Raw genomic sequence first — 21338 nt, forward strand, 5'->3', positions numbered from 1 at the left:
CAAGAATATATATACTTTATAGAGTCGGAAACGTCTCCTTCACTGCGTTGCAAACTTCTGACTACAATTATAATACCTTCTGCAAGTGTATAAAAATCAATTAAGCAATAGGCTAAATGTATAGGCAAAAATTCAAATAGTTGGCCAAAGCGGGCCGATTGGTAACATTTGCCAGTCGTTTGTCAAATGTACAAAAGTTAAACGATTGCTATCTCTTTCTAGCACTTGTCTCTAAAAATGTTTCGTCCTTGACAGATCTGATAAGATCACTCTATATATGTATATTTGCATCATGAGCAACCCCAACTTATGCAGAGCAGCGCTGTCGGCACACACATTGACAAGTTTCCCCGTGGAGATTACTCACACACATTAAGTGCGAGCAATTATATTAATAGTTATTATATTAATAGTTATTAAATTGTTTGGCGATACGAAAACAAATAACTTTTCTTTTCCTAATTTATTTCAGTGTATTGAGGTGGGCTCGTCATACTGATTATGACGCTAAAACACTAATTCTGAAATAACAAACCACTACTGTTTATGGAAACAATATTCAATATTCAAATCAATTGAAAATAGGCAACGTTTAACTTTCTTTTATATATTTTTTCGGATGTTTCTATGGGAGCTAAACGATATACATAGTTGTCAGATATAAAAAAAATAGTTAAAATGCAGTGAAGTCATAGTTTTCTTTAATTTTTTTCCAACTAATCCGGCAATGGAAACACTTTTGGGAATGCTTCATGCAGATAGCTTTTAAGCTGAGAGAATAATTTGAGACGGACGGTCAGGCGGACGGACAAACGGACATGGCTAGATCGACTTCCTAGTGATACTGATCACTGCGTTGCAGAATTTTGACTGAAGTTATAATGACCTCTGTAAGGGTAGAAAAATGAAAACAAGTCAAACTTTGTTAGTGGGTATATTTATTCATAATTTATTTCAAGTGCTTTAGGGCAGACACATTTCTGTAAGGCTTGTCTAACCAAAAAGCGAATTAAATATGTAAGTTTGTCTATTTGCGTATTATTATTATTTATCAATTACACTTAAGTATATGTCTTGGACGGATTAGTACTATGTTACGAAAAAATTGATAATCATGAGAAAGTATTGTGCGATCCTTTGAAAGGAATCCATTTGAGACCCCGTATATTATCGATCTGTATGTCTTTTTTCATTAGGATTCTGTTGCAGCTTTCCGTCCCGAACACTTGGCGCACTCGTAATTAATCCCAATACATCAGAATCAAGAAGGCGGTTCAATGGGAAAACTATACTGTAGTAATACTTTCATTTCAAACCTGTGTATCTGTCCCACCTGGAGAATATATTTCAAAAGTATTGATCATCGAATCTGGTCAAAATCGAGTGCATGTGGCAGTTTGATCTCTGTATATATACATATATACATTTGTCACTAGAAATTAGAGTGTATTCATTCGACTTGTATTAGAAGAATTATCGTATTAGAGAGGACGACGGGGTTTCACGTTGTGACTGATCGGCGGCAGCGTCTTCTGCCAAAGAACACTTTTTACTATATTTAAAACCTTCACACACTATATGTATTTATCTATACCGCTCTTTTCTACTGAACATGTTCGATTAAATGCGAAATCTCTATTGGGAGTGCTGAACACACGAATCGAGTGGAGTTGGCATCTTGTTTATACTTTAGTACAATTTTGAGTCTAAGTACCCCTTCGGTTTGCAGTTTTCGCTAACTGAACTCTCAGAAAAGGTCGAAAAGTTGGTAGGTATTCCTCTCGTCCGTTCCGATTGTCGTCCATCAACTTCGTCCGCTTCAAACTCTTGTAGTGGCTACTCTGTCAGGCAATTGTAATTGGCACGTTTGTTAATTGTTGTAAGGTTATGTACGGAACGACCCATTAGCGCAAATTAAATGTAAGGGGTCTTCGTGGAGCAGCAGTTTCCGCCTGGTGGCTGCAGCAGTTTCCGGAGCACACGTCTGCAAATGGGGCTCTACCTTGAAACCCCGTTCGGATCGGCGTGCTCCGTCGATTGTTTAGTGAGGGCACTCGTCCACCACTCTCCCTACCACTTGCGCGGCGGCAAGGGCGCCTCCTGTTCCGCGTGGTACACCCTTCGGTGGGTCTCCACGTACTCACTCTGGGTCTGCGTCTGAGTCTGGGCCAGAACGCGCTCACCGGCTCGTCCCGAGGTCAAAGCCAGATGGGTCGATGGCAGGGGCTGAAATGAGGGAGTGGAACACATTGATTTATTGGCCAACACTTTTGGAGTACGAAAGATCAAAGGTCAAATCGGGGTTGCTAGAGTAACACACACAATGTTTTAAACAAGTTAAGTGTTAAGAACCCCAGTGAGCAACAAATTATTGACAGAGAGGTCAATGTACTTCCACCGTTTAATGTGGTTGATTTTGGCGAGCAACATATGTATTTTAAGACCAAATCTTTTTATTTTAAATATATTATTTAATTTGGTAGTGGACTTGAAGTTTTCGTACAAATAAGTCATTCAACACATAATGTCAGCTAAAACACATTTCTTATCAAAGGCAACAGTACATTCTAAAGTTGACTTAAGCAACCAAATCATTTTTAACAAGAAAGAAAGCAAACTTCGACAAGCCGAAGTTCATATACCCTTGCAGCTATTGCAAGAATTAAACATTTTTGAAAACATTAAAATTATAATTTACTTGCGTATATGTTTAAAAACATTGAAGCTATGATGATTTGCAGCTCAATTATTTGATAGTTATTATACCCTTGCAGAGGGTATTATAATTTCAGTCAGAAGTTTGCAACGCAGTGAAGGAGACATCTCCGACCCTATAAAGTATATATATTCTTGATCAGCATCACTAGTAGAGTCGATCTAGCCATGTCCGTCTGTCCGTCCGTCTGTCAGTCTGTCCGTCTGTCCGTCTGTCCGTCTGTCCGTCCGTTTATATGCAAACTAGTCTCTCAGTTTTAAAGCTAGCTGCATGAAACTTTCCCAAAAGTTGTCTTTCTATTGCAGGTAGTATATAAGTCGGATCGAGCCGGATCGGACGACTATAGCATATAGCTCCCATAGGAACAATCGGAAAAATAAATGAAAAAAATTATAACTTTGCTGTTTTTTAATTTTTGTTTAGTTCTTCGACATTTAGTAATGGTTAAATATTTCCAATTTACGGTTTAAGTTTCATCAAAGTCGGACGACTATATCATATAGCTCCCATAGGAACAATAAAAATATATAAAATAACTATCAAATAATTGAGCTGCAAATCATCATAGCTTCAATGTTTTTAAACATATACGCAAGTAAATTATAATTTTAATGTTTTCAAAAATGTTTAATTCTTGCAATAGCTGCAAGGGTATATGAACTTCAGCTTGCCAAAGTTTGCTTCCTTTCTTGTTTAAAGCATATTTAAATTTTGCAATAGATGCAAGGGTATATAAACTTCCTTTCTTATTTTGTAATATTCTTCGGCATATAGTAATCGTTAAATATTTAAAAATTAAGGTTTTTGTATTATCTAAATACTATTCCAGTCGGAAGACCATGCCATATAGCTCCCATACAAACGGAAAACCAACATGGCTCAACTTTTTTATACATACACACATCAAAATCGAAGCAAAGTTGTTTTAAGGAATATTTAGTTTTTGCAATAGCTACAAGGGTATTTAAGCTCCTGCAGCATAAGCTTGCTTCCTTTCTTGATTCAGTTGCACACAATGGCAGTGTTTAGTTTTTTCTTAATGGAGGTAATTAACAGGGTATATTGCTTTCGTTGAAAAGTGTGTAACAGGTTGAACGAAGCGTTTCCGGCTATATAAAGAATATATATTCTTGATCAGGATCAATAACCGTCTCGATCTAGCCATGTCCGTCTGTCTGTCCGTCAGTATTAACGTAGAGTTCTGGGAAACTATGAATGCTAGAGGTTTATTTCAAAACGGAGCCACTCCCACTGTAACGCCCACAAATCGTGAACATATGAACTGTCACTCCGAGACATGTTAGACCGTATGTGTTGCACCCTGTGTGTGTGCTGAGGTCATACGTTTCGATAGAGATTTTCAAATCGGGCTAATATTCAAGAAATTACAGGTTTATGAAGGGCTCTGCCGCTGCTCTGCTGGTAATCGCTGCACTAGAGAGACAGAACGAAAGAACTATTAGCGGGGGTGGGGGAGCCGAGTGGCGGGTGTCTAAGAGTCTGGAAACTCAACTATGCGTTCTCTCTTCAATTGTTTTTTTTCTTTACCCCGGTTGTACACTGGATTGTGTTGGTCAAAGTTCATCTGGTAGGGTCGGAAATGGCTGGAGGGGAGTTATAACCCTCTGCAAGGAGTTCTGTCCGAACCGCAGTTTTTTCAGCCCTAAATAGCGTGGCTTGAGGGGATTGCCCAACCACTTACCTGTCGATCCTGTCGAGCCCGGCGTGTGCGCGGAGTGCCCTCCGGGGAGGAGACCTCCATCTCGTCGGGGGCGGTCCAGTGCTCGGTGAACTCGCTGGCGGAGCGGGCCAGCGAGGGGTGGCTGAGGGAGCGGTGGAAGGAGCGCCGGTCGTCGTCGTCGTAGTACTGCATGCGGTACGTGCTGCTGGCGTCGCTCACGTTGTCCGTGTCCGGGTGGTCCACCTGCCGTCGGCCGAAGTCGACGGTCACCTCGGACATGGAGCGGAAGTCGTTGTGGTCGGTCTGGTAGGAGGTGCGCGAGCTGCGGCGCGACCGCTGCAGGTTGAAGGCTCCGGCTCCGGGTGCCCCAGGTCCTCCCGAGAAGATACCCGGCATGCCCGACATCCCTGGCATCCCTGACATACCGGGGTCGTTCCGGATGGTCCGCACACTGGAGCCCCCGTCGCTGTCGTACTCGTAGAGCGTGGGCAGCGAGCTGCGGCGCGATCGCGTGTCCCAGGGCTGCGGCGAGGCCTTCTTGCCGCGGCGCGGCGTGCGGAGCTCCACGTCCGGGTCCTCGTCGTCGCCGGGCGGGGCCAGGATGCGGATGATGACGTCCCAGGTCTGCGGCTCGAAGATGCGCTCGTAGCGCGTGTCCTGGCGGATGCGCTCGAAGTCCTCGCGCACCACCGCCTCGGTGAGCATGGTGCGCAGCGAGGACTGCGTCGTGATGATCTCCTTCCACTTGGCCCGGTCGTCGTAGCTCAGGTTGTGCACCGAGCTGGCGTCGTCGGCGCCGGCCTCCGACATCTCGGCCAGCTCCGGCTCCGGCTCCTCCAGGATGCGGATCAGCACGTCCCAGTTGGGTACGTCCTTGTCCTGCGGCGGCACCTCGATCGGCTTCATGTTGCCCACCAGCTCGGGGCTGGTCAGCTTTAGCTTGTTGTCGTGGATCTGGTTCTGGGCGGGCGGTGGCGCCAGGGTCAGCTCGCTGCGCTCCATCCTGGGCGTGAGGGTCAGCCCGGAGGCGCTCGAGATGTCCGAGAAGTTCTCCCACAGCGCCTGTTCCCGGTCGCTAGGGTAGTTGCGCACGCGCACATCGAACTTGGGGTCCACCGGCGGCGCCGGCGGTGGCGGCGGCGGCGGCAGCGGTGCCCGCGGCTTGCTCTTGTACTCCGTGACGCGGCGCTTGTGGCTCTCGATGTCCTCGATGGTCTTCCGCTCGGTCACCGTGCGCAGATAGACATCGTCCACCGTGTGCGACGTGGTCACCGGCGGTTGCGGCTGCGGCTGCAGGGCGGCCACCGGCTGGAACTCGTCCTCGTAGTAGTGCATCGTGTCCACGGTCAGGTCGGGCGCCTCGGAGGACAGGTCGGTGATCTCGCTGGGGGCCGGGCCGTCGGTGTAGTCGGACCACGTCTCCGGCCGTCCGTCCACCACCTCGTGGTGGGTGCGCGTGTACACGGAGAACTTGGGCTCGGCCTGAGCCACTGGAAGCGGCGCCGCATGGAGCTCGGGCACGTAGGTGAACTGCGAGTGCATGGCCAGGGCGTCCGGCGGGGGCGGGAGCGAGTCGAGGGTCAGCACGCTCTCGCGGTCCTCGTAGGCCTCCAGGATGGTGGACAGGTTGTTGCGGTCCGGACGCAGCGTGGCCACGCTCTCCGTGTCCGAGGTCACGGGCGAGGGCGGCGGCGGCGGTGACTTCTTGACCCGCACCTGCACGTCGAACTTGGGCGAGTCGGCGGCCACGGCGACGGCCTCCTGCAGTGGGAAGGCGTGGCGCGTCACCGAGGTGGTGGTCATCACCGCGCTGGCGGCAGAGGGCTCCTGGGCAGAGGCAGAGGCTGGGGCGTAGTGGTCACTGTAGAGACTGGAGGTCTCGTGGACGAAGGCGCGGTTCTCGCAGCTGCCCGCCGAGCTGAAGGGCAGCGAGCGGGTGTCGATCTCCTCGATCTCCGAGTGCGACTCGCTGGGGTAGTCCGAGGGTATGAGGGCGCCCTCGCTGCCCGAGGAGCTGTAGACCGCCTGGAGGGCGGCGTGGGCGCGCGGGATCTTGACGCCCTCGAAGGCGCTGATGTTGCCCACGCTGCTGCCGCTCAGCTTGGTGATCTCCGAGCCGCTGCCCATGCTCATGGGCAGGCGCCGCACCACGGGAATGGAGCGGCTGCGCAGGCAGTAGTAGGACACGGCCAGGCCCAGGAGCAGCAGGGTCAGGAACATGATGGCGCAGATGATCATCAGGATCTGGATGCTCTTCAGCGGCGGCTGCAGCACGGAGCTGGTGGCGATGGGGTTCAGGCTGCGGGAGAGACCAGGGTTACTAAGCAGTCGAGTCTCTGAGGTCCGTCGCCGGAGCATACAGCTATGGCCACGTGAATGGAACCCATTACACAGCCAGCATCTACTCAAATTAATGTTGCCTACACCACGTTCGATAAACATTTATTTTAAGTGTTATACAATAGATAAATAAAAAAAAGTGTTGACCAATGTGAAAGATTTTTAATTTTTTTTTAAATCTAAATCGGTTGAAAAAAAAGTTTAAAGGACCACAGATGACTGGAACCCATTACTTCTATTCAAATCAATGTTGCCTTCACAGCATTCGATTAACATTTACTTTTAGTGTTATATAATAGATAAATAAAAAAAAGTGTTGACCAATGTGAAAGATTTTTAATTTTGTTAAAATCTAAATCGGTTGAAAAAAAAGTTTAAAGGACCATACAGCTATTGCCAGGTGACTGGAACCCATTGCACAGCCATTAATTTTGCCTTCACAGCATTCGATTAACATTTACTTTTAGTGTTATATAATAAATAAATAAAAAAAAAGTGTTGACCAATGTGAAGGAGTATTCATTTTGGTAAAATCTAAATCGGTTGAAAAAAAAGTTTTAAAGACCATACAGCTATGGCCAGGTGAATGGAACCATCTGCTCAAATTAATATTGCCTACACCACGTTCGATAAACATTTATTTTAAGTGTTATACAATAGATAAATAAAAAAAAGTGTTGACCAATGTGAAAGATTTTTAATTTTGTTAAAATCTAAATCGGTTGAAAAAAAAGTTTAAAGGACCATACAGCTATTGCCAGGTGACTGGAACTCATTGCACAGCCATTAATTTTGCCTTCACAGCATTCGATTAACATTTACTTTTAGTGTTATATAATAAATAAATAAAAAAAAGTGTTGACCAATGTGAAGGAGTATTCATTTTGGTAAAATCTAAATCGGTTGAAAAAAAAGTTTTAAAGACCATACAGCTATGGCCAGGTGAATGGAACCATCTGCTCAAATTAATATTGCCTACACCACGTTCGATTAACATTTATTTTAAGTGTTATACAATAAATAAATAAAAAAAGTGTTGACCAATGTGAAAGATTTTTAATTTTGTTAAAATCTAAATCGGTTGAAAAAAAAGTTTAAAGGACCATACAGCTATTGCCAGGTGACTGGAACCCATTGCACAGCCATTAATTTCGCCTTCACAGCATTCGATTAACATTTACTTTTAGTGTTATATAATAAATAAATAAAAAAAAGTGTTGACCAATGTGAAGGAGTATTCATTTTGGTAAAATCTAAATCGGTTGAAAAAAAAGTTTTAAAGACCATACAGCTATGGCCAGGTGAATGGAACCATCTGCTCAAATTAATATTGCCTACACCACGTTCGATTAACATTTATTTTAAGTGTTATACAATAAATAAATAAAAAAAAAGTGTTGACCAATGTGAAGGAATATTCATTTTGGTAAAATCTAAATCGGTTGAAAAAAAAGTTTTAAAGACCATACAGCTATGGCCAGGTGAATGGAACCATCTGCTCAAATTAATATTGCCTACACCACGTTCGATTAACATTTATTTTAAGTGTTATACAATAAATAAATAAAAAAAAGTGTTGACCAATGTGAAAGATTTTTAATTTTGTTAAAATCTAAATCGGTTGAAAAAAAAGTTTTAAGGACCATACAGCTATTGCCAGGTGACTGGAACCCATTGCACAGCCATTAATTTCGCCTTCACAGCATTCGATTAACATTTACTTTTAGTGTTATATAATAAATAAATAAAAAAAAAGTGTTGAACAATGTGAAGGAGTATTCATTTTGGTAAAATCTAAATCGGTTGAAAAAAAGTTTTAAAGACCATACAGCTATGGCCAGGTGAATGGAACCATCTGCTCAAATTAATATTGCCTACACCACGTTCGATTAACATTTATTTTAAGTGTTATACAATAAATAAATAAAAAAAAGTGTTGACCAATGTGAAAGATTTTTAATTTTGTTAAAATCTAAATCGGTTGAAAAAAAAGTTTAAAGGACCATACAGCTATTGCCAAGTGACTGGAACCCATTGCACAGCCATTAATTTTGCCTTCACAGCAGTCGATTAACATTTACTTTTAGTGTTATATAATAAATAAATAAAAAAAAAGTGTTGAACAATGTGAAGGAGTACTCATTTTGGTAAAATCTAAATCGGTTGAAAAAAAAGTTTTAAAGACCATACAGCTATGGCCAGGTGAATGGAACCATCTGCTCAAATTAATATTGCCTACACCACGTTCGATTAACATTTATTTTAAGTGTTATACAATAAATAAATAAAAAAAAGTGTTGACCAATGTGAAAGATTTTTAATTTTGTTAAAATCTAAATCGGTTGAAAAAAAAGTTTAAAGGACCATACAGCTATTGCCAAGTGACTGGAACCCATTGCACAGCCATTAATTTTGCCTTCACAGCAGTCGATTAACATTTACTTTTAGTGTTATATAATAAATAAATAAAAAAAAAGTGTTGACCAATGTGAAGGAGTATTCATTTTGGTAAAATCTAAATCGGTTGAAAAAAAAGTTTTAAAGACCATACAGCTATGGCCAGGTGAATGGAACCATCTGCTCAAATTAATATTGCCTACACCACGTTCGATTAACATTTATTTTAAGTGTTATACAATAAATAAATAAAAAAAAGTGTTGACCAATGTGAAAGATTTTTAATTTTGTTAAAATCTAAATCGGTTGAAAAAAAAGTTTAAAGGACCATAGAGCTATTGCCAGGTGACTGGAACCCATTGCACAGCCATTAATTTTGCCTTCACAGCATTCGATTAACATTTACTTTTAGTGTTATATAATAAATAAATAAAAAAAAGTGTTGACCAATGTGAAGGAGTATTCATTTTGGTAAAATCTAAATCGGTTGAAAAAAAGTTTTAAAGACCATACAGCTATGGCCAGGTGAATGGAACCATCTGCTCAAATTAATATTGCCTACACCACGTTCGATTAACATTTATTTTAAGTGTTATACAATAAATAAATAAAAAAAAGTGTTGACCAATGTGAAAGATTTTTAATTTTGTTAAAATCTAAATCGGTTGAAAAAAAAGTTTAAAGGACCATACAGCTATTGCCAGGTGACTGGAACTCATTGCACAGCCATTAATTTTGCCTTCACAGCATTCGATTAACATTTACTTTTAGTGTTATATAATAAATAAATAAAAAAAAGTGTTGACCAATGTGAAGGAGTATTCATTTTGGTAAAATCTAAATCGGTTGAAAAAAAGTTTTAAAGACCATACAGCTATGGCCAGGTGAATGGAACCATCTGCTCAAATTAATATTGCCTACACCACGTTCGATTAACATTTATTTTAAGTGTTATACAATAAATAAATAAAAAAAAGTGTTGACCAATGTGAAAGATTTTTAATTTTGTTAAAATCTAAATCGGTTGAAAAAAAAGTTTAAAGGACCATACAGCTATTGCCAGGTGACTGGAACTCATTGCACAGCCATTAATTTTGCCTTCACAGCATTCGATTAATAAATAAAAAAAAAGTGTTGACCAATGTGAAGGAGTATTCATTTTGGTAAAATCTAAATCGGTTGAAAAAAAAGTTTTAAAGACCATACAGCTATGGCCAGGTGAATGGAACCATCTGCTCAAATTAATATTGCCTACACCACGTTCGATTAACATTTATTTTAAGTGTTATACAATAAATAAATAAAAAAAGTGTTGACCAATGTGAAAGATTTTTAATTTTGTTAAAATCTAAATCGGTTGAAAAAAAAGTTTAAAGGACCATACAGCTATTGCCAGGTGACTGGAACCCATTGCACAGCCATTAATTTTGCCTTCACAGCATTCGATTAACATTTACTTTTAGTGTTATATAATAAATAAATAAAAAAAAAGTGTTGACCAATGTGAAGGAGTATTCATTTTGGTAAAATCTAAATCGGTTGAAAAAAAAGTTTTAAAGACCATACAGCTATGGCCAGGTGAATGGAACCATCTGCTCAAATTAATATTGCCTACACCACGTTCGATTAACATTTATTTTAAGTGTTATACAATAAATAAATAAAAAAAAAGTGTTGACCAATGTGAAAGATTTTTAATTTTGTTAAAATCTAAATCGTTGGAAAAAAAAGTTTAAAGAAACATACAGCCATGGACAGAAGACTGGAACCCATTACTTCTATTCAAATCAATGTTGCCTTCACAGCATTCGATTACCATTTTTTAGTGTTATATAATAAATAAATAAAAAAAATGTTGACCAATGTGAAGAAGTATTCATTTTGTTAAAATCTAAATCGGTTGCAAAAAGAGCCGCAGTTTGAAAGGAAATTTGTTGAGAATAGAGTCAAAGCGTCCTTTGTGCTAATTAGCTGTCCATAGCTGTAGAAATCTTCAATCGTAAACAGAGGAAAGTTAATCTAATATAACATATAGCAATGAATACAAGTAATATGATTGCAATTTTGGTCTATTGGCATACTAAGTGTTAAGTAAGTTAAATTTTAGTACGTTATTTATATGTTATATCCTACACTGATAAAAATAGAATAGTATAAATAAATCTGTTGCAATAGAATCCAAGATTTCCTATTACATACATATCTTATTAAAAATAAAATATGAATTTTAAATTGCATTATTCAGTGTTAAAACACTTGAATTAATGTGGAAGATATGGGAAATTGGGTTCTAGTTGACTTATGTGCTGTATATTTTATTTCAATTTTCACATATTAAAATGAAATTAAGTATTGAAAAATATGTAATATGTTTAGAACAACTAAAAACCGCAATGATGAAAGCCAAAGTACTTGATTTACTAGGATTTACTAGGTTTTTTAAAGTTAACAATAATTTAACTTGGGAACTTTGCTTCGGCTTTTTTAAGTTAGTTTTTGACTTATAAACATCTTTGTAGTTTTCAGATAATTTCTTCGAGGTTCCTGATTATTTTTAGAGAGAAACTAGCGGGGTGCTAGTTCAGCTTCGCTTGCGATGGATAACCCGAATATCCTAAAGCTACTTTTCTTATATAATAGTTTTGCAGTAGAACTATATAATTTTGCATTTTAGATGTTACTTTAAATATATTTGTAGTTTTTCCTGAAACTTTAATAAGCCCTCATTTCCACACCACCCGGATGTAGAGGAGCGACTTTTCCAATGGGAACCGATTGGGTCACTTCGGGAGCCCCTTTAAGTCTAAGCAAATCAGTTTAAAGTTATTAGAATGTAATAAAAGTGCATATTATTATTGGCTGTGCGTTAATTCCCAGTTTTCGTACGGATAACTTTCTATATAGAGATTAGAGAACTAGAGGCTTACATGGGCGCCGGTAAGGCGGGCGGCAGCGAGGGCACTGGCGGCGGGTAGCGGCAGACTATCGTGATGATCTCGTCGCCGTCCATCTCCAGGTTGGCGTGGAAGCGGACTATGATGTTGTTGGTGAACACACGGGTGGGGTTCTGCAGGAGGACACGGGATTAGAGCAACTCGCGAGCTGAGATGTCGAAAGCACCCACCTGGATGGTGCCGCATCCCTTGAGCGGCAACTCGAGGCGGTAGCTGAGGGCTCCTTTGCCGCTCACGCGGCACGCACTGCTGCGGTCGTAGTCGGCCTGGATGATGCCATGGAACGGGTCGTTGAACTTGAGGTCAACCTGTTGGCCAGAGATCGTTGGTTATGGCCCAAGAAAGCGGATTCCCGTAAAGCAAAGCCAAGAGACATACCTGCATGGAGCCGGCGGCACAGTTGAGAGCTGCTTTCGTTCGGTTCAGGAATATCAGCGGACTGATGTCGTCCAGTTTGGTCACCTTCAAAGAAAATGAACACATTGTCATTCCACAAATATATTATTACAAAAGCACAAGTCAATTTCCATATTAAGAGAAGGTCCGGTAGATCCTGGCGAAACTATTTCGATTTGAAATAAACTGATTCCAAACCGGGAATTTAATCAATTCACATTATTTATATACTTTTATTAGAACGCCACAAATCAGATCCAACAGATTTTAAAACTTAAAAAAAAATAAAAGAATGTTATGGTGCATGACAAAATACTTCCAATTCTGTGTGTATCTTCAAAAGTGTGTGTAGCTTTGGTCACAATAAAAATAAATGTTAAAAACTACACTTTTTCTTGGCTTCAAAACGAGATAAGCACTGCCAACATATGGAAATTTTGGTTTTGCTCTCGGAACACCGACATTTTTTCCACACATTCCCCTATCTTATTCGACCAGAGAAAGATATCTGAACACAAATTTTAAAAATAGTTACGATCGCAAAAACTGGCCTGTTATGAGCTTGCACATTCCAGCGCAAAGTAGGTGGCTGGTTCATGCATATTTGGTGGGAATTTCTGCTACTCTGGTGCTCCATTTCGCCCGAACAATGCCCTGTGAGTTTCCCTAGGATCTGTGGCAGCTTTGTGAGCAGCGGAAAGCCATTGTGGGCGGAAAGCCATTGTGGGTTTGTGGCCACCTCTGTAGGAAGTGGCGTCGAAAGAGCGGTTGAGCCATTGATGTAACATCAGCGCACTAAATAAACAGATGCAAATGCTCCACAAACGCATTTACAGCTTGCTGTTCAGTTCCTCAATTAAAATGCGATATGTTTCTATTACATCTGTGGAATATGTTGGTCCAATTTGTATGCCTTCCAGGAACACAAAATTATATAAAGTTAAAAATTGTTTAACTATGTTGTTCTCAGGCAGACAACAAATTTTGAAGTGTATCCAAAACGGTATTGAAGTTGTTGTTGCAATGTCACATGCAACTTTTTTTGTCAGAAAATGATGGTAAAGCATTTCACGCATTTTCACTTAGAAACTATGTTACATTTCTAACTAAATTTGAGAAACATCTAAAAAATCTTCAATATATTGTGACTACAAAATACAACCTTTTTTATACTCTTGCAGAGGGTATTATAATTTCAACCAGAAGTTTACAGCGCAGTGAAAAAGACCATACAGTCTATATATTCTTGATCGACCTCACTTTCTATTGCAGTTAATACATAAGTCGGATAGTCCCATAGGAACAATTGGAAAAATAAATTTTAAAAATTATAACTTTGCAGTTTTTTCGACAAATAGTGATGGTTTAATACTTCAGAATTCAGGATTTATATTTATTTAAATCGGCCGACTATAACATATAGCTCCTTATGGAACAATTAAAATATAAAAAAAATTAAAAATTTTAAAAAAATTTAATTTTTCTATTTTTTTAAATTTGTTTTAAATTTTTTTAAGGACTTAGTAATGATTTTATAACTTAGATTAACGTATTTCAATTTATTAAAATCAAATAACGATGCCATCGGAACGACCGAATGATTCAGCTGAAAATCATCATAATTTCAATGTTTTTAAGCAAATACGCTTATAAATCGAAATTCAGATGATGTAAGGAATATTTAAATCTTTTAAAAGCTGCAAGGGTATATAAACTACGGCTTCTTCCCTTCTTGTTTCGGATCTTTTTAAGAGTTTTTGTGATTGATTCGAACCCGTTTGGATTACATTGTTTTAAGTGTAGGTTTTTGGTTCTATGCATATTGTCTTTGGTGCGGCAGGGCCCATCTTAGACGACCGTTTAAGTTGATTGGCGGAGGGCCGTGGTTGCCCCACCAGCGATTTGGAGACTGCCACACTAAGTGCGTCTCAAGTGCTTACCTTGCCGTCCAGGGTCGCCTCCTCGGGCAGTCCGTTGGTGGTGTAGTTTCCGCTATCGCCGTGCTGCACGTAATTGGACTGGGCCGCGGTCTGTCCGCCGAGGAAGAGCAGCAGCAGAGCGGCCAGCAGGAAGCGCCGTCTTCCACTGGCCCAAAATGGCCCCTGGTCCCAGTTCATTTTGATCGCTGGTTCCTCGATGGGCGCTCCAAAGCCAGAAAAACAGCAAAATTGGTTTCGGGCTGCAGGAAAATACGTACAATTAGTGCTTTGAATCTCCACGGCAAAGAAAAAATGGAAAAAAATAGAATCATTGGGAAATGCATGCACTGTATTTATGCACTGACAATGCACATTTATAGAACGCCGAAGTTGGCTTATACCTACTCAATGCATTACAGAGTACCAAATAACTGCTAAAACTGCATCACTTCTACCCAAAGGCAGTACAAAATTAAATGTTTTGTGTAATATTCCGAATGGACAACGCCAGTATTCCGCCCACATAGCCAACATGGCGGATGGGTTATAAAACTCACTTTTTTAATGATTGTTTTTTTGCAGAGGGTATTATAATTTCGTATGGTTTCTCTTTTACTTAAATTACTGAAATAAATGTGAGTGAAAAAGGAACTAAATTAATTAATTCCTTAATCAGGGACTGCAGACTCTCATGAAGACGTTTGCACCCAAAAGTTCACCCAAAAGTGACCTGTCTTCTACTGAACCGACTCCTCCTCCACCTCACCTTTTGAGCTTGGCGGGCGGCCTTCTGTCAACGACCTTCGCCCCAAATATCTGCGGCTTAACAACGAGTCACAGATATACAAAGATACATACGTGATTCATGGGGAGCTGGGCTCAACTTTTGGCAGAACCTATTTCTCAAGCGGGTTTCGCTGGGGTTTGTGTTCTAATGTATCTTTTTTGCCGCTTTTAATATGGCTATGATAGACAAGCTTGGGCCTCGACTGATGAACAGATGTTCAATGCCAAGATTGATGGGTCACCCAACCGAGACTTGACGAGAGCCGAGACGGCCATTAGACCCAAACTACACTGGCCAGCAAGCAAACTGATTTGGACACTCCGCCTATGGAAAAGTCATAAGCGTAATTTCATGTCTCGAGGGCTGGATTAACTATAACTTATTTTAGTAGAAATACAAAATAATCTGTAAGCTTCGTATGAGTATGCATCCAATCCACTTACACTTATTGCATAAAGGCGTTGTGGTACACGCAATATGGCCAACAACAGACCCGATCCACAAGTAGAGGCTAGCAGACCAATATAGCCAGACACCTACGACAATTTGGCCATATTTGTCGGGCACTCGCCTTGAGGCGGATCTCCCGACTGCATTGCGACAAAGCCAGGCCAAAAGCCAGTTCGAGGCGCTCCAAGACGACGGCTCAAGTATAGCAAAAGCCAGGCAAAACCAGCACTGGCTAAAATCTACTCGGTACGAGCTTACCATTTTTTGCAAGAACGGGTTTTCAGTCAGCCAGCCAACGCGACCAGCGCACAGATTCGGATTCGGATTCGAATTCGGATTCAGATGGGCATTGGCACAGATACAGATACAGCTTCAGCTTCAGCTTCAGATACAGATACAGATGTAGGGAACGAGCTGTGGCACGTAGGAGCGCCTTTTGGCCACTGCCCTGGCAAGTCAACCTTCTGGTGCACCTGGGCCAATCCGAACCGAATCCTGTTGCAGCTGCTCGAGTGAGCAGCCAATGCCGCCGGGGAAATATGTACTTGTCAAGGTTGTTGTCACGATTCAATAGACCAGCCCAACGCTAACGTTATCACCCGAATGAGTCACGGACCGAGGGAACTTGTTTCGGTTTTGCCGGAAAGCCGCTCTATTACTGCTGATCTCAGTCGGATCTTGCAAAAGTACGACAGAATTCCCAACTCTGAACTTTAAATTTTATTGTTCTTCAATACCGCTTTCAAAGCTATCTCTTTAATCACATATTCAAATCTTAAGCTGGCAGCACTAAAACGATTTATAAGCCAATACAAATTCCAGAACCCTATGATCTGACTTTGCTTAGGGCAGCTGCTGACTCAAGTATTAAAAACGCAATGAATAATTTCTGTCTTGCGTTTATTTATTTATTCTTGCTGTTGTTGATTGTTAAAAAGTGCATTTTTACTGCCTTTTTTTAAGAAAATAATTGCTTGTATTTATGATTTGCTTTAACAAATAAGAAAAATAATTAAAGGTATGTGCTTACAGTAAGAAATAAGTACATTTACTAACGAAAACTCAAGAAGAGATAAACATGCATAAGTACATTTCTATAAAAAATTAAAACCTAACAACATAACATTATTTTGAAAATTGGAGTGTCTGAAGTCGCGAAAATGCTCAAAATTAATTGCACCAGCGTTCTTTCTCATGTAAAAGCCGTGATCGATGTACATAAGCACACCTTTCCTCATAAAGTAGCCATGCATACACACAGGTAGGTGAGTATCTTTTGTGTGCAGCCTCACAGGCACACTCGCACACTTGCACACTCGCACACAAGAGGGTATGGGTATGGGTATGGGTATGGGTATGGTATCTATAGATAGGTTCGCTTTGTCGCTCAGCTCGGAAAAAACTGGTATTTTGACTTGTTGCTCGCTCTGTGTTTTATTCCGCCCCTCGTCGCTCCAACTTACTCCACAAATCCGCCCCCTCCCTCCCCTCCGCACCCCTTCCCCCCTCCAGATCCAAGCTATGGTTTAATGATTACGCGACGACTGAGAGTTGCTCAGGTATGGGTAGCAGTAGAAATACGAATGCACGGGAAGAAAATATGGCTATTTGTTTACCCTCGATCGTAAAGCCCGAAGTTTGTAACGCAACCATGAAAGCATTTCCTCTTTATTTGCGACATCCGCAGAGGACATAAAAGATTGTGTCATATCTTAATATTCCAGTAAAGAATTTTGTTTATATGTTTGTTAACGCATTCCTTTTTGGCGTAAAAGCTTTAATCACAAACTTTTTTCAATGTATCAATATACCATTTCTTTAACATTTTTCAAAATTTAACAAAACATACGTTAAAATTTAAATGTTGGTATGTGACGGTCAGAAAAATGTTAATTTATTTTGCGCTTCCATTCAAGTGAGATATTAAGCTTTCTAACGGTGTATAAAGTTTTACAAACTTATGACCAAATGGTAAACAATATCAAAAGCATTCCCAACTTACTCACATATATTCATATATATATATATATATATATATATATATGAATATATATACAAAGCTCACCCCTACTTTTGACATATATGTAAATGTTCAAGCTATCATGTTAGAGTTTTGGTTTGTAATAATAGGAGGCGGACTTCAAGGAATCAGCTTTAATTAATTAAACATATATTTTTTTATTTCTTAGTGCAGTTGATGGAAGTCCGATTGAGTAATCAAGTATATACACAAGCTATATATACAGTTATGTACATTTATAAACGTATACGTACACAAATTTTAGGTATTCATATTTAAAACGACAAATAAAATCCAAATCAAGTAAGTTCTCTGATTAAGCAACAAGGGTCTATAAAAAATACGTTACAACGTTTATTTTTTTGGCCAAATGCTACATTACTCTCGAGTAGTATCGACAATATTAAGTAATACATCTATTTTTTTTTACATTTAAGTAGGCTGTATAAAATACTTTATTTCCAAAGAGAGGAACCATCAAGAAAAATATCAGAATGATACAGACATGCGAAAAATTAAAATAAATTAAGTTGTTGCTTAGACTTAAGTGAAGGTTTTAGTATACAAATGTTTTTAATGAACATCCAAAAATAGAGTTAGACACAACCAATACATGGGCGTAACAATTTTTTTTTTAAAAATTGTATGTAAAATGTTAGTTCTCTTTTAAATCAATCGTTGAGTTGCCTTAAATCAGGATTTGTTGCCTTCATTAACTTTTTCCTAAATAAGTAGTTTTATGAGTGTCAAAGCATTCCTATTTCAATTTAATTTTATCAAAGTAACATAATTAAAAGCATTAAATCTTTATGTTCTCAGCAAACAAAATGTCGGCGAGACTAGGGCAATTTGCAATTTAATAAAAATAAGTTAAAAGTTAAAAATTTACTTAAGCCCAAATGCAGTTTGTAATAGATTACAGCAATAAGCCTAAATAGTTTTTACATCTGGTTAAACAGTTATTCGTTAAATTACAAATGGAGGGAAACTTAAGTTTTAGTTTTCATCCTTAAAGTATGATAAGTATGATATATAACATAAGTATGATATATAACATAAATCGAATAACATCCTTTAAAAGCGACATAACTCAACTATAAATTCACCAATTCTCATCAAAATTAAACTGAGTATTCTCTAATATATTTGCTATATAACGTAATTTCCTTGATTTTTGATATTTTTCAGAGATCTCATTCGAACGGAATCCGGTTTGAATTCGGGGTATTTTTTCGGCATCACCACAAAGACACCACAAGCCTTCGTTGTTTTTAAAGATTTTTGTAAGCAAAATATCTTGAAATATAATATATACATATTATCTAAATCTCTATTATTCTGTCGAGTACTTTCTATAAAATAATTCCAAATAATCGCCCCATTTTTCATGGGTTACCCTGGTACAGTCCCTTAAGCTTTTGAATTTAAAGCTGATTATATCAATGCTCTCACTTATTTTTCTGCGTGTACGTCCGGTATGTATCGCAAACTCGGGCTGCGCATGCGCCGTGCGCCTCTAAAGCTGTCTCCCTCTCTCCTTCTGCCCCACAACCTCTATCTCTTTCGCTCCTGGAGCGAGTTTGTCTCGTCGGCATGCGTAAGCGTCGGAGGCCAGAGCCAGTGCTCAAGCTCTGGAAAACAACAGCTCAGCTCAGCTTCTATGGCGGCGGCGTTGCGACAGCATTCCAACTGTGCGATACCCACGCACTTACCGTGAATACCTACGTACCTACGTACATACGAACCCGTGTACCCATGTACCATCAAGACTCGGAGGTCACTTGATTGTAGCTTGATTCTGGCTTCTATAGGGTTGACCTCAGCGAGAGCATTTGCCAAACTCCATTATACTAATTGCAGGGATTTAATTAATCCATAGTATACAAGACAGTTTAGTGTCCATAGCTCAAACTTTCCTAGCTCGAAGAATCTTCAAGACAATGCAAAGTATATTCTTTAACTCCGATTTTATTTATTGGCAGATTTCGGAAGTTGTTCGAACTATGGAAGTTTGACTGTGTTAAGTGTGTTACGGTACAGTTTGTATTTATAACACACACACTAAAAACACCAAATTATATTGGTTTTGGGGCAGGGACAGACGATTTTTTTTTGGCGTTATAAGATGTATTGGTATTTTACCTCAAAAATAAGCTGGTAATCAAGAATACAAGTGTTTGTCCAAATTCGAAAAAGAAAATAAGCCAAGCCATCGACAAAGGCAAACGATTGAGTCCTGATTTGGGGCTTCTTAAGCCCTTCAAAGTAATTAATTTTGTATTGGGCGAACAGCTAATTGAAGTGCAGCATCCATCTACAAAAGGCCAACGTCACGATGAAGTCAACAATGGAATTGAATGAAATCATCAAGGCGATGAGAACGCCAGACTTCCGCACACGCTCCAATGGAATTGAATAGAACTTTCTCAGATCAGAATCAAAAGCCATTTATTCCGTCAGCGGATTACTGTACATTTTCTGGTGAAAGCCAAAGATCGGTTCTTTTGTGGATGCCCTGCGATCGGAAACAGGGCGCCGCCGTCCACTTGACTTGTCTAGCCCTCTCAGCTTTTACCTGCTTGCAATTAAGATTCCAATCTGATTTGCTTAGTAATGCTAGTTCCGAGAAGCGATGCGATGGCGACGCTATATGGCGTCGCTTATATCAAATACCCAGAAAACTTAAAGGTGTCACACCAATGACATTGCTACATGTGCATTTAGATGCATCACACACCTAAGTTGCTGTGTAGTATGTTTGTTTCGTATTAGCACAGTTGCATTTATTGGGGTGACGCTTTAAATATTAAACATATACAGGATTCCTTGAGAGTTCTCGAGGTTCGCGGTCAGCAAATAGTATAGCAAACAAAATTGCAGTTATGGCAATAAGTTGCCAATATAATCCGAACTCATTTCTGGATTTCTTCAGTTGCTTTGCATGCTTACCAGCTTAGTTCACAGAGTAAAAAGGGCAAAGAAGGGCGTTAAAAGTAATCCTAGTTTTACAAAACTGAACATACGATGTGCATAAGCATCGGATTCAAACGATAAAAGCACTCAAAAAAATGTTGGTCACAGACGATATTGTTTCACTAGAGAATTCACAAAAGTTGTTTGGCGAGCCATTACGGCTTTTGTTTGCAAGCTAGGGCCACTTAGTTTAGCCACGCAGAGAGCAAAAGCATTTGCAAACGTATTTCGCCAAATTCATTGCATACAAACTAAAAAAAAAATATTGAGCAAAACAAAAAACATATATACTTTTTCGTTGAGACGCGTTCCGTCGCCTAGTGGTTTTGGTAGTAAGTAAATGCCGATTTGTGTGATCTGAGACCAGACTTGTCTCTAACACTTGTCCGTGCCCGAACGCGCTCTAGTGGACTACTCGCTGGCGACTGACGACTGCCGACTGACGACGGATTTTCATGCTCGCAAATCGCTGGCTCCAGACTCGATTCGGCCTTCTCGTCCCACAGCTTTCCAGCCAAGTTAAGGCTGAGTCTGGGCCTTTGTCAGTACGTTGTCTCCACACACACACACCACACACCACACACCACATACCACCTACCACCTACCAGCTGACTGTCTGACTCTCTGGCTCGGCAGAGATGAGGGCCCAGCTACAGCTTGCCAGCCCGACCTGGCAGCTGGTGATTTTGGCCACCAAAATCAAGC

General features: G+C 40.2%; 1 protein-coding gene across 1 annotated transcript; it reads right to left on the minus strand.

The window, feature by feature from the left end:
- Window positions 1-921: 921 nt before the first annotated feature.
- Window positions 922-21070, minus strand: LOC108145591. The gene is made up of 7 exons (XM_017271122.2): window positions 20925-21070; window positions 14425-14663; window positions 12467-12550; window positions 12259-12396; window positions 12062-12201; window positions 4419-6696; window positions 922-2226 (listed from the first exon to the last, which is right to left on the minus strand). Exons 2-7 carry the CDS (start codon window positions 14599-14601, stop codon window positions 2071-2073), a joined length of 2973 nt encoding a protein of 990 aa, XP_017126611.1. The 5' UTR covers window positions 14602-14663; window positions 20925-21070; the 3' UTR covers window positions 922-2070.
- Between the last annotated feature and the right edge of the window lie 268 nt (window positions 21071-21338).

Source organism: Drosophila elegans, unplaced genomic scaffold (assembly GCF_018152505.1).
Source record: "Drosophila elegans isolate 14027-0461.03 unplaced genomic scaffold, ASM1815250v1 contig_149, whole genome shotgun sequence".
Taxonomy (NCBI): Eukaryota; Metazoa; Arthropoda; class Insecta; order Diptera; family Drosophilidae; genus Drosophila; species Drosophila elegans.